This window comes from Siphateles boraxobius, unplaced genomic scaffold, assembly GCF_051911475.1.
Source record: "Siphateles boraxobius isolate OS27281-9 unplaced genomic scaffold, OSU_SipBor_1 86, whole genome shotgun sequence".
NCBI classification, from domain to species: Eukaryota; Metazoa; Chordata; class Actinopteri; order Cypriniformes; family Leuciscidae; genus Siphateles; species Siphateles boraxobius.
Window position 1 is genome coordinate 3,006,661 of NW_027509215.1, and position 12,626 is coordinate 3,019,286.

At 37.9% G+C, this 12,626-nt stretch overlaps 1 protein-coding gene across 1 annotated transcript; it reads right to left on the bottom strand.

Moving 5' to 3' along the window:
• Nucleotides 1-265: 265 nt before the first annotated feature.
• map6d1 (MAP6 domain containing 1) lies at nucleotides 266-12,168 on the bottom strand. The gene is made up of 3 exons (XM_077222015.1): nucleotides 9,060-12,168; nucleotides 6,991-7,213; nucleotides 266-1,117 (listed from the first exon to the last, which is right to left on the bottom strand). Exons 1-3 carry the CDS (start codon nucleotides 9,491-9,493, stop codon nucleotides 1,046-1,048), a joined length of 729 nt encoding a protein of 242 aa, XP_077078130.1. The 5' UTR covers nucleotides 9,494-12,168; the 3' UTR covers nucleotides 266-1,045.
• Between the last annotated feature and the right edge of the window lie 458 nt (nucleotides 12,169-12,626).

The following is a 12,626-nucleotide window of genomic DNA, read 5'->3' on the forward strand; positions in this document are numbered from 1 at the left end:
CAATTTCTATAAATACATTGAAATGTCTCTTGTAAATAGTCAAGCTCAGCACTTTCCATTTGCTCTGAATTGCTCTTTATAGAGTAATAATTTTGAGTGACTTGTCAAAAGTTATGGAAATTCATTGGTCAAAAGGTGCAGGTGACTCATTATTGCATTTTCTTTTTTTTTCAGTTTTATTTATTGGCAGAAAAGTGTTAGTTACAAGAACATGTTAAGTATTTTTAAATCATAAATATTTGTAAGATCAGCCAAATAATATGAATTTTTTTTTTTAACGTAATTTTTATTTAAACAGATGTGCCTTATTTTCCCCATTTATCTCTAAACCAAATTTACAACAAAAAAAAAACTTGGAGAACCCAGAAATCAGTGAGATATTGTTAACTTGTTACAGTCTTTGTGCGTTTCATAAAGGGTTAGTAAGTCTGGAGCAAGAAAGGGGTGATTGGAAGTACCAGGTGTCCTCAGGCAGACATCACTATATACAAAATAATGCTATTAACAAGGCTTGTACAGGCTACACACACACACCCAGACAAAGAGTTACTAGATTACATTTTTCTTTTAAAACATTTCTAATTGTGCATATTCAATCGCCTCATAAAACTATTGGGAAACATGCAGATACTCATTCAGCAGGGACAGGGTGAGCTCAGCAGAATATGAGGCCTTAACTTTTTCACACACATACAGTCTTTCTCTCTTTCTCTTCAACCTGACCCGTCTTACAAACATATCATTCAAGTAGATGGCTGACATTTGAAGCATACATTCTCTTGCATAGATTTTACATGATGTAAATTTCCAGCAAAAATCCTCTAGTTCAGTAATTTCCTCAGTGGAATGATTTAGTTTTACTGATTTTGCTCTTCACAAGCTCTTGCATGAAAACGTTTCTATTCATCCTTAGGCATTTTCTTCCTCTGATTATCCTAGTCTCTCAGAATAACATTCAGGTGCCTCTTTAGACATTCCTTTTTCAAAATGGTCTTCTCTTCTAGTGAAAGGCTGAATCAGACATGAGTATGGGGAGCTTGATGGATCATATGTTGAAGATCCTGGATTTGCTTTGAAAGACAGCGGATGGATTTGGTGACAGTTTAGTCTTCGGCTCCTGTTACACACAAAAACATTTTTGTTAAAATCATGAAAAAAAAAAAAAAAAGTTGATAAATATAAACACCATTCAAAGTTTTGAAATTTGTAAAATCTTTTAAAGGAATAGTTCACCCAAAATTGAAAATTCTGTCATTAATTGCTCACCCCCCATATTTATTGAGCGGTTTGGTCCACATTTTCTGAAGAGACTCGATCGAATTCAGGCTTTTATTGACATATAAACATTGATCAGAGGACATAAACAAAAGCCAATCCGAACCTGCTTGACGTGCGAGAACGAACATTATTGGTTACTTGCTGAAGCTCAAACATGCTGTGTAACACGCGAGAATGAACCTCATTGGTTCTTGCTGAAGCTCAAACATGCTGCGTAACACGTGAGAATGAACCTCATTGGCTCTCGCACGCCAGGGAACTTGGTTGAGCTTCCGTTTACCACAACTGATGTGTGAGTTGATGAATGTTTATATATGAATAAAAGCCTAAATTCAATCTGTTCATCATATAAAGCGATCAAGTCCTCAGAAAATTTGGACTAAACCACTCAATTCATATGGATTAGTTTTATGATCTCTTTATTAACTATTGAAATGTCAAAGTGGTAGTTGCGTAGCTGTCAATGGAGACAGCTGAAAGGTCTCAGATTTCATCAAAAAGATCTTCATTTGTTCCTAAGATGAACAAAAGACTTACTGGTTTGGAACGACATGAGTGTGAGTAATTACCACTTTCTTATGCTCACCAAAGCTGCGTGATCAAAAATACATTAAACTGTAAAATTGCTTGAGCAATTTATTAAAAATTATTACATTTAAAATAACCTTTTTCTGTTTTTAAATATTTTAAACTGTAATTTATTGGTGTGATATAAGAGTTGAATTTTCTGCATCCTGAATTTTTCACATGATCCTTCAAATAATCGGTGCTTAAGAAACATTACTTATCAATGTTGAAAACAGTTTGCCTGTGTAATTTTTTGTTTTCAATTTGCTGCTCTGATATGTCACTTCTCAGGCCAAGCCTGAATTTACACTTACAATTTTCATCTAAAATGTAAGTAGTTGAAAAAGAACCATAAGGTCATGGAATACTCCCCTCCTCTTCTGCAGCACAAGGTGTTGTGGGACATATTAGCCTAAAATGTATGCACACTTCAAAAATCCACTAAAAATAGAGCACAATTTGGGCAGCTTTGGCATACTATTAACTATCATTTGGGATGTGCTCGTCCAAGTCACACACACATTATAGTATATAATCTCCCTCCACCCTGCCTCCATCTATTTTATGTTCTATGCCTTGTTCTCTCTCTCCAAGAAGAGTTTGCTATATGAGAAGCCACGCAGTGAGGTGAAAATTAGATTTATCATCTACTAAATCATGTTCTCTTTCACACACACCCTCACACTGTTTAGTGTTTCTAGAATAAGAACTCGACACCCTCAGTCACACAGACTCGCTTAAAGCAGCAGACACTGTTCATCCCTCAGGACTTCAGAATGGCATACTACCTATTACTCCAGGAAATGCTTTATGAATTAATAATGCTGCATTCACATCATGTCGGAATTACCATAAATTGCTGCTTCAAGCCGAACACATCTTAAATCTGCAGTGGTCAGGTGGTATAGTTAGTTTTCTTATGTTCATCTTCTACAAGCACGTAAAGGCTTTGTTTTTACAGTTCAGAATAGTTACCGTAATTATGACATGGAGTGAACGCACCATAATATTGGGCACAGTATGCAAATTTGGCCATTGAGACTGCCAACAAACGTAAAAATTATTTCTGAAATGATAAGAGGGCTTGTTTCGAAAGACTTTTGCATAGTGCTATATGCACTACAGTTCAAAAGTTCGGGGTCAGTAAGATTTTTTTTTTTCAAAGAAATGATTTTATTCAGAAAAGACATTAAATTGATCAGAAGTGTAATTTATAAACAGTTTCGAAAGATTGCAATTTCGAATAAATGCTGTTCTTTTGAAGTATCTATTCAAAGAATTTTAAAAAGGTATCACAGTTTCAACAAAAATATTAACCAGTTTAACTCTTTTCATCATTGATAATAAATGTTTCATGAGCAGCAAATCAGCATATTAGAATGATTTCTGAAGGATCATATTCACGTGACACTGAAGTAATGATGCTGAAAATCTACTTTGAACATGGCCCACTTCTGTCTGTCATCTGACATAGGCTGCTGACCGTCAGGGACAGAGTGCTGTCGTATGGGAAACTGATGTCAACTTAAAAGCTTATATAATCTGTTTAAACGTCATTTAAGGTTACATGACAATTTATGAAACCCTGGGATTTATTCACTGAGAAACACTGTTGTAGAGATCAAACCTGCACAGGTTTCACAAAGTCTTGCTCCTGGAAACCTGCAGATTTTGAATCGTAGCTGATCCAACTCAACAATTCATCAGCAGAGTGATCCATGACCTCATTTCAGGTACATTTACACAACAATGATGTACTAAAAATGCGAAAACATCTTTAAAAAAAATCTCACTGCATTTTGCTGCCAGGCTTGTAGATGGCGATGTCACTTTGTAATGAAAAACTACGCTCCTATAGATTGAACAAATATACACATGGGCATGACGTCACCATTTTCACAAATTCACGTTTTTGTAGTTTACATGAAGATAACACTATCGTTTTCCAACCTGCAAGTTTGCGTTTTCGGGCCCCCAAAACAGCATTTTCGTGTAAATGAACAACCAAAACACAATAAAAAGTTTTCCGTTTTTAGTTGAAACCAGTGTCTTGTAAACGGCCCCGTCAGTGAGACAACTAAAATGTGTTTTATAAATCTATGAATCATTTTCAATAGCAAACAGAATATGATACAATTTCATGAAGCTTGTAATTAACTATGGAATCTTGTTTCATCCAGAGAATACAAATGAGAGTATGTTCACACGACAACGATGTACTAAAAACGGAAAATTGTTTGTACAGACGACAATGTTGTTAAAACGATCCCCGTTAACACGGATCCACGAAAACATATAAAAACGCTGTATTATTCATGCCAGGCCAGTAGATGCCGATGTGACTTTGCAAAGAAACACTACATGTAAAGAAACACATCACCGTTTTCACAAATTCACATTTTTGTAGTTTACACAATAATTGTATAGTTTTCAAAAACTTCCACTTTGAAACCTGTTTTCAAAGTTTGCGTTTTCAGCATAGACTGTAAAAAAATATGGACGTAGTGTCCGTGACGTCACCCGTAGGTTTCTGAAGAGCATTTTTGAGGCCCAAAGTGGGCGGAGCCGGCCGTTGCCATCTTGGTAGCGCGTTACTCCCAGATAAACGTAAATGGGCAAAAAGGCGGGATTAGCTGAGGTGATGTGACGGCTAACAGACAGCAGACAAATGGTTAGTAGTGACAGCAGCGGCAATACACCTATCACTCAAGTGACCACGCCCTTAATTATGCAGAACTTTAAGCCTTAATATAATTTTAACGGATGAGTTATAAAAAAAAATCACAATTTTCATGAAGGGCAAAATTAGCTATATAGACCAAAACCACTTTTTGTACCAGGCTGTAAACATGTTTTTTTCTGCTGTGAAGTTGGGCATATTAACATGGGGGGTCTATGGGATTGACTTGTCTCTAGCGGCCAGTCGATGAATTGCAGTTTAAGTCACTTCCATGTTTCATTCGAGAGAGAGACAGGAAGGTTTCCGCTTGGTTTTCAGGCCGCCAAAACGCTGTTGTCGTGTACATGAACGACCAAAACGCATAAAAAGTTTTTAGTTGAACATGGTGTCGTGTAAACGGCCTCTGAAAAAGTTGATTGCAACTTTTTTCTTCACAATTTTGAGTTTATATATCGCAATTCTGACTTTATAGCTTGCAATTGCTACTTTATATCTCATAATTCTGAGAGAAAAGTCATAATTGTGTGATGAAAACTCATTCTGAATTTTTTTTCTCACAATTGCAAACTTATATCTTGCTATTCTGAGTTTGTTCTCAGAACTGAGATATAAACTCGCAATTGCGAGAAAAAAAGTCTTGAAGTAAAAAAAAAAGGAAAAAAAACAGATTTGTAATATAAAGTCTGCAGAAAAAGCTTCCATAATAAACTGATGGTCAAAACAATAATGAAATAATTGCCACTTAAAGAATCAAGAATGATCATCTGGATTAGTCTCTCCAATAAGTGTCTAAAAGTCAGTCTGCCTTTTACAATTAAATTAGGTGCATCATCTGGAGGGAGATATGGAAGGCAGGACGAGCTGTGTGTGAGTTAAACCCTTGGGACGGCTTAAATAATGCCAGCTGGCTCAGTCACGCAAGTCTCCAGTGTACTAGACTCTATCAGTACGGTTACACATACACATAACCCACACAATGTAAGCATATCAGCCTCACAGACATAAAAATAATATAGTAGAAAGAATGGTCCCTCTGATATTTGAAAGAGAGCACGTCTACTGTATGTTCAACATTATCAGCCTTCTCACAATTGTATGTTAAAATCTCTCATAGAGATCCAACTACAGCCATAGACGGATATCAGACCCATACAACAACCTTCATAAAAAAAACATCAGACTAGTGGATCTATATGACAACTTGACAAATGGAGCAGTGCAGAGGTTATGAAGGGAAAAGTTACAACTCAATCACAGAGACATTTAAACCAGGAGCACAAATGCTTCACAAATTCCCATAGATCTGCCTCAGACTCCTGGCATTGTGTGTTTCTTTCCTCACTGGTCATGCGTGAGGTATGACAGCAGAGCACGCATGGGTTACCCAGAGAGTAATTAGGACTAAATGATTAACCCTAACTAGTGCATACTTTCTCAATCCTGCTCTTTTGCTGGACAGTGGGTCTCTGTGAGCAGGGTTGTAGACCTCTGATGTGCAAAAGCTTCAGCGGTTTCAGTTAGTTTGGATCATTATTGACAGGTAGCACTCAGACTAGATTCACAGAACGGGACACAGGAGCGGGTCACCGATTGCATAACCCAATGAATCAGCGCTTTTACCAGATCAGCCCTAAAGACTGACCTAAAACTCTCATTTGTCCTAGAAAGGGATCAGTGTTAAAAAAAATTTAATTTAATTGCATATTAGGCTTGATCTAGCAGATTAACCTAAAAGGTTACACAAATCAATATATCTGCTTACATAATTATGGGTTAAATATGATTTAAATGCTGATGATTACCACAGAAAGTCAATTTGATTTGTCACCATGTTACAGTAATAAATTACATCGGTTATGGCCACAAGTTCATTAACCTAGAAAGGTAAAACCACTTCAAAAGGATATGTCAACTTTACAGCTCAAATATCAAACGTGAATAATTCATGCAAATGCTTTCACAACTATAACATTTGCATATTTCTGTTAAAACCGTTCTATACTTTTACCCTGTAGGCTTCCATTTAATTTTTTCCTGTGATGCAAAGCTGAATTTCAGCATCATTACACCAGTCTTCAGTGTCACATGATCCTTCAGAAATCCCTCTAATGTGCTGATTTGGTGCTCAAGATACATTTCTTGTTATCAATGTTGATAACATTGTGCTTCTTCATATTTTTGTGGAAACTGTGATATTTTTTATATATCAAAATATGATAGATAGGAAGTTCAAAACAACATTTATTTAATTTTTTGTTTGTTGGTAATTTAAATCTATACTGTCACTTGTGGTTGATTTAATGTGATTTAATGTCACATTGATCTCCTGCTGATTATATGACAGTAGAAGCAGTTCATTGTCATTCTGCTGAGCATGGTTTGAAAGTTTCTGTCACATCAGCGGCTGTCAGATTTAAACTCCTTCTCTTCTCCCCACGTCTCCTGTGATCTGTCCTCACACTCACCTCTGGTTTCATGCTGATCTCTGTCCTGTGTGTGTGTGCTCTCTCGGACAGACCATGTGTGCTGGTCTCCGGTACCCCGTCCGTGTATCTGTGTGTGTCCGTGCTGAAGGCGGCCTGGTAGCTGGTCTCCGGCGGGGGCTTGTCAGCACCCGTACCCAGGAAGGTGGGCCGTTTGAGGCCAGGCTTTGGCGGCCGGGCTCCAGACCAAGGCTGGTACTCCTGTCTGATTCCAGAGAACGATAAAATGTATAAGACAGTGACAGAGAAAGTCAGACAGGCAAAAACAGAGAGGGAGCCCTGAGGATCTGCAGTGAAGAGCAGATGATGTCGGGTTAAATGTCTGAGTTAAAGTCAGGCTGCACAATGAGAGCAACAGGTGCCCACCATCAGCGTAAGGAGTAACGCATTACAAGTAACACAATTTAAGTAATCAGATTACTTTCCCCAGTGACATAACGCATTACTATTACATTTACAGCAAAATATCTGAATTACATTCCCCCCGCACGTGTAGACTGACATCTCTCCTGTCCTCATGTTTAGAGAAATCGGGAGTGAAAGGCAAAGGTGTTGTGTGCGCTGTGTGAACATGATGGTTATTAGTTCTAGACTAAATATGAACATTTACTCATTTCACTTGAACAGAAACAGATTCAGTGTTCCTCCAAATGAACAATAACAGTGAAAATGCAAACTCAGAAAATATTGCAAACCTACAATAATTCAATGTTAAATTACACAAATATACTTTATGTATTCAATCTCAATTTATTGAGCAGTGTCTTTGCTGCTGAGCTTTGATGATCCAATTCAACCATACTAATAAGCAAAAAATACTTTAGATAAGCGTCATATTTGAGTTTTAATATATATATTTTCTGAAATAAGGGTTTTAAACTTTCTTCTCCTGCGATCCAGAATGGCAGCGCAGCTGAAATGTTTATTTGACCTCCGCTCTCTACTGGCATGAATTTGCATTTCCTTCAGTCTGATGCTTATTTATTTCACTTTTGGTGTGAAAGCGCCATTAAATTAGCCAAAAATAGAACTTTTTTGTTATTAAAAAACAAGCAAGCCTAGCCCAGATTAGAAAAAGTAACACAAAAGTAACAACGAATTAAATAATAAGTACCTCTTTTAGGGAGTAATGCAATTCTGTAATGCATTACTTTTTAAAAGTAACTTTCCCCACCATACTCACTTCAGCATAACCTGTATGAAAAATGATGCTCACTATTAGTATCTCTACATCCCTATTCAGAAATTTAGAAGGGAAACAAAATTTAGAGAATCTATTAAATGTTTGGGGCAAATAATGACCGAAAGTATAGGTTTTATATGATCACAGCTTTCACAGATCACATCCTTTAGAAACCAATGGCTGATGAACACTGAGGACTGTTCATAATTCATTCTGTTCTCATGAGATAACTGTTTTATGTAATTATTTTAGTTTCATTCCGGTCTTTCTTGAGGTGTCAGATGAAATATGCATGACAGTGATCACACTGTCTGAAAATCACTGCAATGCACAACCATTACAACCACATCAGTCCCGTTACAGCACCACAGCAAACTATCTTCAAAGAAAGGACACTTTTCTCTGCACAATAAATCATTGCAAGCTATCAGGCAAATGTATTCTCCAGCAATTGATTTTTGTACATTATGTGGACATATCTCAGAGATAGGCTACCACATTTTATCTGTCATACAAAATAAAAATAAGTGTTATTATTATTACACTTTATTTAAGAGTAGTGTATTTGGTGCATAAAAATAGAGAACGTTTTTTCCATATATTACTATGGATTTTTTTTTTGTCTTTGATTTTTTTACTCCGTACATAGGCTAAAATAAAATAAAAATATTATTACCGGTATTGGGAATTTTTATCTAGCCTGTGTATACTCACTAAGTAGGCTCAAATAAAATAAACTCCCATACCGATCTTTGCTGGATCAGTAAAATCTATTTAGCCTACTCATGATTCTGATAACTAACTGTTGAGAAGTGTGAGTGTGTTGCAGTGAATGAGATGTGCTGAAGAACAGCAGGAACATCAGTACCTGTATGAGCTGTTCTGATCTCCTCCTCTCTGCCGGCCCCGCTCCTGTCTCTCCGCCCCGTCAGAGTAACCGTTCACCGGGCTGTCCGTCAAAGTTCCGCCTTTCCCCCCGTTACTAATCCAGGGAAAGTTATCCTTCTTCGGGATGGGCCAGGGTTTGTAATCCTGTTTATACTGGGTGATGCTCGGGAAAGGCACACCCGGGGGATGGTAGTCCTCGCGGGGTTTATAACTCGGTTCGGTCCGTCCCCGGTGTGGCCGCCGGACTCCAGCCGTTGCCTGCTCCGTGGAAACGAGTTTGGTGACAGATCGCACTTCATGCTCCGCGATGTCCGAGTAGTTCTGAATCGTGAGCGGAACCGACAAATCCGATTTATCGAACTGGTTCCAGAAGCGAGCCAAGCAACAGACTCTGCTGATACACGGCCAAGCCATTGATATTAAATAAACCAAACCAAAAAGCAAAATAAAAAGAAAGAAAACACAGTAAAAAATGCGATGAAGCGCTAGATTACATGAAGGTATGTGAGCGCGTGTCCGTTCCTCGAGAACTGCGTGAGACCGTTCGGTGTCGGGACAGTGTCATTGCACATTCATCTCACGTGATATGCAGTTGATGCAGAAAAAAAATAATAATCCATAAAGATCCGAGGTGCTGTTTTCCCTGACAAAGCTCAACATAAAACCCTCTTTTAATCAAAACCTGTAGTCCGCTTCTCTCTACCTAGGCAGCTTTTCTGTGCATCATTGGCTCGTGCAGCTGACTCAGATAGCAACTATACAAAAATGCTGTCGACATCTGTCACGAAGTAGGTTTCTACCATTTTCTCTAGATATTTTACCATGGTAACTTTCTCTGAAGTAGGCATGCAGGCCTAAACGTGTAGTCGACATGAAATGCTTGACCACTTTGACTTTGTAATATGCTGTAGGCTACTCCGTCTCCTTCTTAAACCATTTTAAACAGCATTGCTATTTTTTAAGGTTAATATGCACGAGCTCAAATTAATTTAGAGACTTTATGGAGTATTTCTAGTTTTGACAAATAACTTAATAAATTAACATGAACTGATGGCAAAACGGAGATTAAAACGGTGACTAGTTCTAATAAGACCACAGGCCTATATAGCTGAATTAAAAATTTAATAACCAAAAAAGCTTTATTTAAAAAAAAATCTGTTCTAAGATATAAATATATCGATAAATGTTAATTACATACCATATTGGACATTCTGAAGTGCAAGTTTTCTATTCAAATGATAACACTTTATTTTACAGTGCCCTTGTTACACATTACATGTAGATACTAATAACAACAAATTATGCATAATTACACACAATTAACCCTAAACCTAACCCTATAGTAGCCTAAGTACATGTAATTCAGTTTTTAAATGTATAATTACACTGTAACCCAAATAAATACACACACACACACACACACATATACATGTACGGGTCCTTCTCAAAAAATTAGCATATTGTGATAAAGTTCATTATTTTCCATAATGTAATGATAAAAATTAAACTTTCATATATTTTAGATTCATTGCACACCAACTGAAATATTTCAGGTCTTTTATTGTTTTAATACTGATGATTTTGGCATACAGCTCATGAAAACCCAAAATTCCTGTCTCAAAAAATTAGCATATTTCATCCGACCAATAAAAGAAGTGTTTTTAATACAAAAAATAAAGTCAACCTTCAAATAATTATGTTCAGCTATGCACACAATAGTCAATACTTGGTCGGGAATCCTTTTGCAGAAATGACTGCTTCAATGCGTTGTGGCATGGAGGCAATCAGCCTGTGGCACTGCTGAGGTGTTATGGAGGCCCAGGATGCTTCGATAGCGGCCTTAAGCTCATCCAGAGTGTTGGGTCTTGCGTCTCTCAACTTTCTCTTCACAATATCCCACAGATTCTCTATGGGGTTCAGGTCAGGAGAGTTGGCAGGCCAATTGAGCACAGTAATACCATGGTCAGTAAACCATTTACCAGTGGTTTTGGCACTGTGACCAGGTGCCAGGTCGTGCTGAAAAATGAAATCTTCATCTCCATAAAGCCTTTCAGCAGATGGAAGCATGAAGTGCTCCAAAATCTCCTGATAGCTAGCTGCATTGACCCTGCCCTTGATAAAACACAGTGGACCAATACCAGCAGCTGACATGGCACCCCAGACCATCACTGACTTTGGGTACTTGACACTGGACTTCAGGCATTTTGGCATTTCCTTCTCCCCAGTCTTCCTCCAGACTCTGGCACCTTGATTTCCGAATGACATGCAAAACTGAGCAACAGTCCAGTGCTGCTTCTCTGTAGCCCAGGTCAGGCGCTACTGCCGCTGTTTCTGGTTCAAAAGTGGCTTGACCTGGGGAATGCGGCACCTGTAGCCCATTTCCTGCACACGCCTGTGCACGGTGGCTCTGGATGTTTCTACTCCAGACTCAGTCCACTGCTTCCGCAGGTCCCCCAAGGTCTGGAATCGGTCCTTCTCCACAATCTTCCTCAGGGTCCGGTCACCTCTTCTCGTTGTGCAGCGTTTTTTGCCACACTTTTTCCTTCCCACAGACTTCCCACTGAGGTGCCTTGATACAGCACTCTGGGAACAGCCTATTTGTTCAGAAATTTCTTTTTGTGTCTTACCCTCTTGCTTGAGGGTGTCAATGAAGGCCTTCTGGACAGCAATCAGGTCGGCAGTCTTACCCATGATTGCGGTTTTGAGTAATGAAACAGGCTGGGAGTTTTTAAAAGCCTCAGGAATCTTTTGCAGGTGTTTAGAGTTAATTAGTTGATTCAGATGATTAGGTTAATAGCTTGTTTAGAGACCCTTTTCATGATATGCTAATTTTTTGAGACAGGAATTTTGGGTTTTCATGAGCTGTATGCCAAAATCATCAGTATTAAAACAATAAAAGACCTGAAATATTTCAGTTGGTGTGCAATGAATCTAAAATATATGAAGGTTTAATTTTTATCATTACATTATGGAAAATAATTAACTTTATCACAATATGCTAATTTTTTTAGAAGGACCTGTATATGTGTGTATATACAACCCCAAATCAGAAAAAGTTGGGACATTTTGTAAAACGCATTCAAATCAAGAATCTGTGATTTAATTCTATTTAAACTTTTTTTAACTGACAAGAGTACAAAGAAAAGTTTTCCAATGTTTTCACTGACCAACATAATTGTATTTTGTATTAAGAACAAATTTTGATTTTGATGGCTGCAACACACCCCAAAAAAGTTGGGACAGAGACATGTTTACCACTTTGTCACTTCACCTTTCCTTTTAATTACACTTTTTAATCATTTGGGAGTTGAGGATACTAATTGTTGGAGTTTTGCTAGTGGAATATTTGCCCAATCTTGTCTGATACAAGACAGCCGCTCAACAGTCTGTGGTCATCGTTGCCTGATTCTCCTTTTCATGATGGGTCATACATTTTCCATAAGAGACATATCTGGACTGCAGTAAACAGGCAGGCACATCCCTTCTATGGTGCAGAGTGTCTAGAAACCACTCAGTTTTAGCATGTGCAGAATGAGGCCTGGAATTG

Coding starts and splice junctions, on each gene's coding strand:
- map6d1 (XM_077222015.1), bottom strand. CDS start 9,493: ATGGCTTGGCCGTGTATCAGCAGAGTCTGTTGCTTGGCTCGCTTCTGG. Junction 7,214..9,059: donor GATCAGAACAGCTCATACAG/GTACTGATGTTC, acceptor CTCTGGAATCAG/ACAGGAGTACCAGCCTTGGT. Junction 1,118..6,990: donor AGATCAGCATGAAACCAGAG/GTGAGTGTGAGG, acceptor TGTGTGTAACAG/GAGCCGAAGACTAAACTGTC.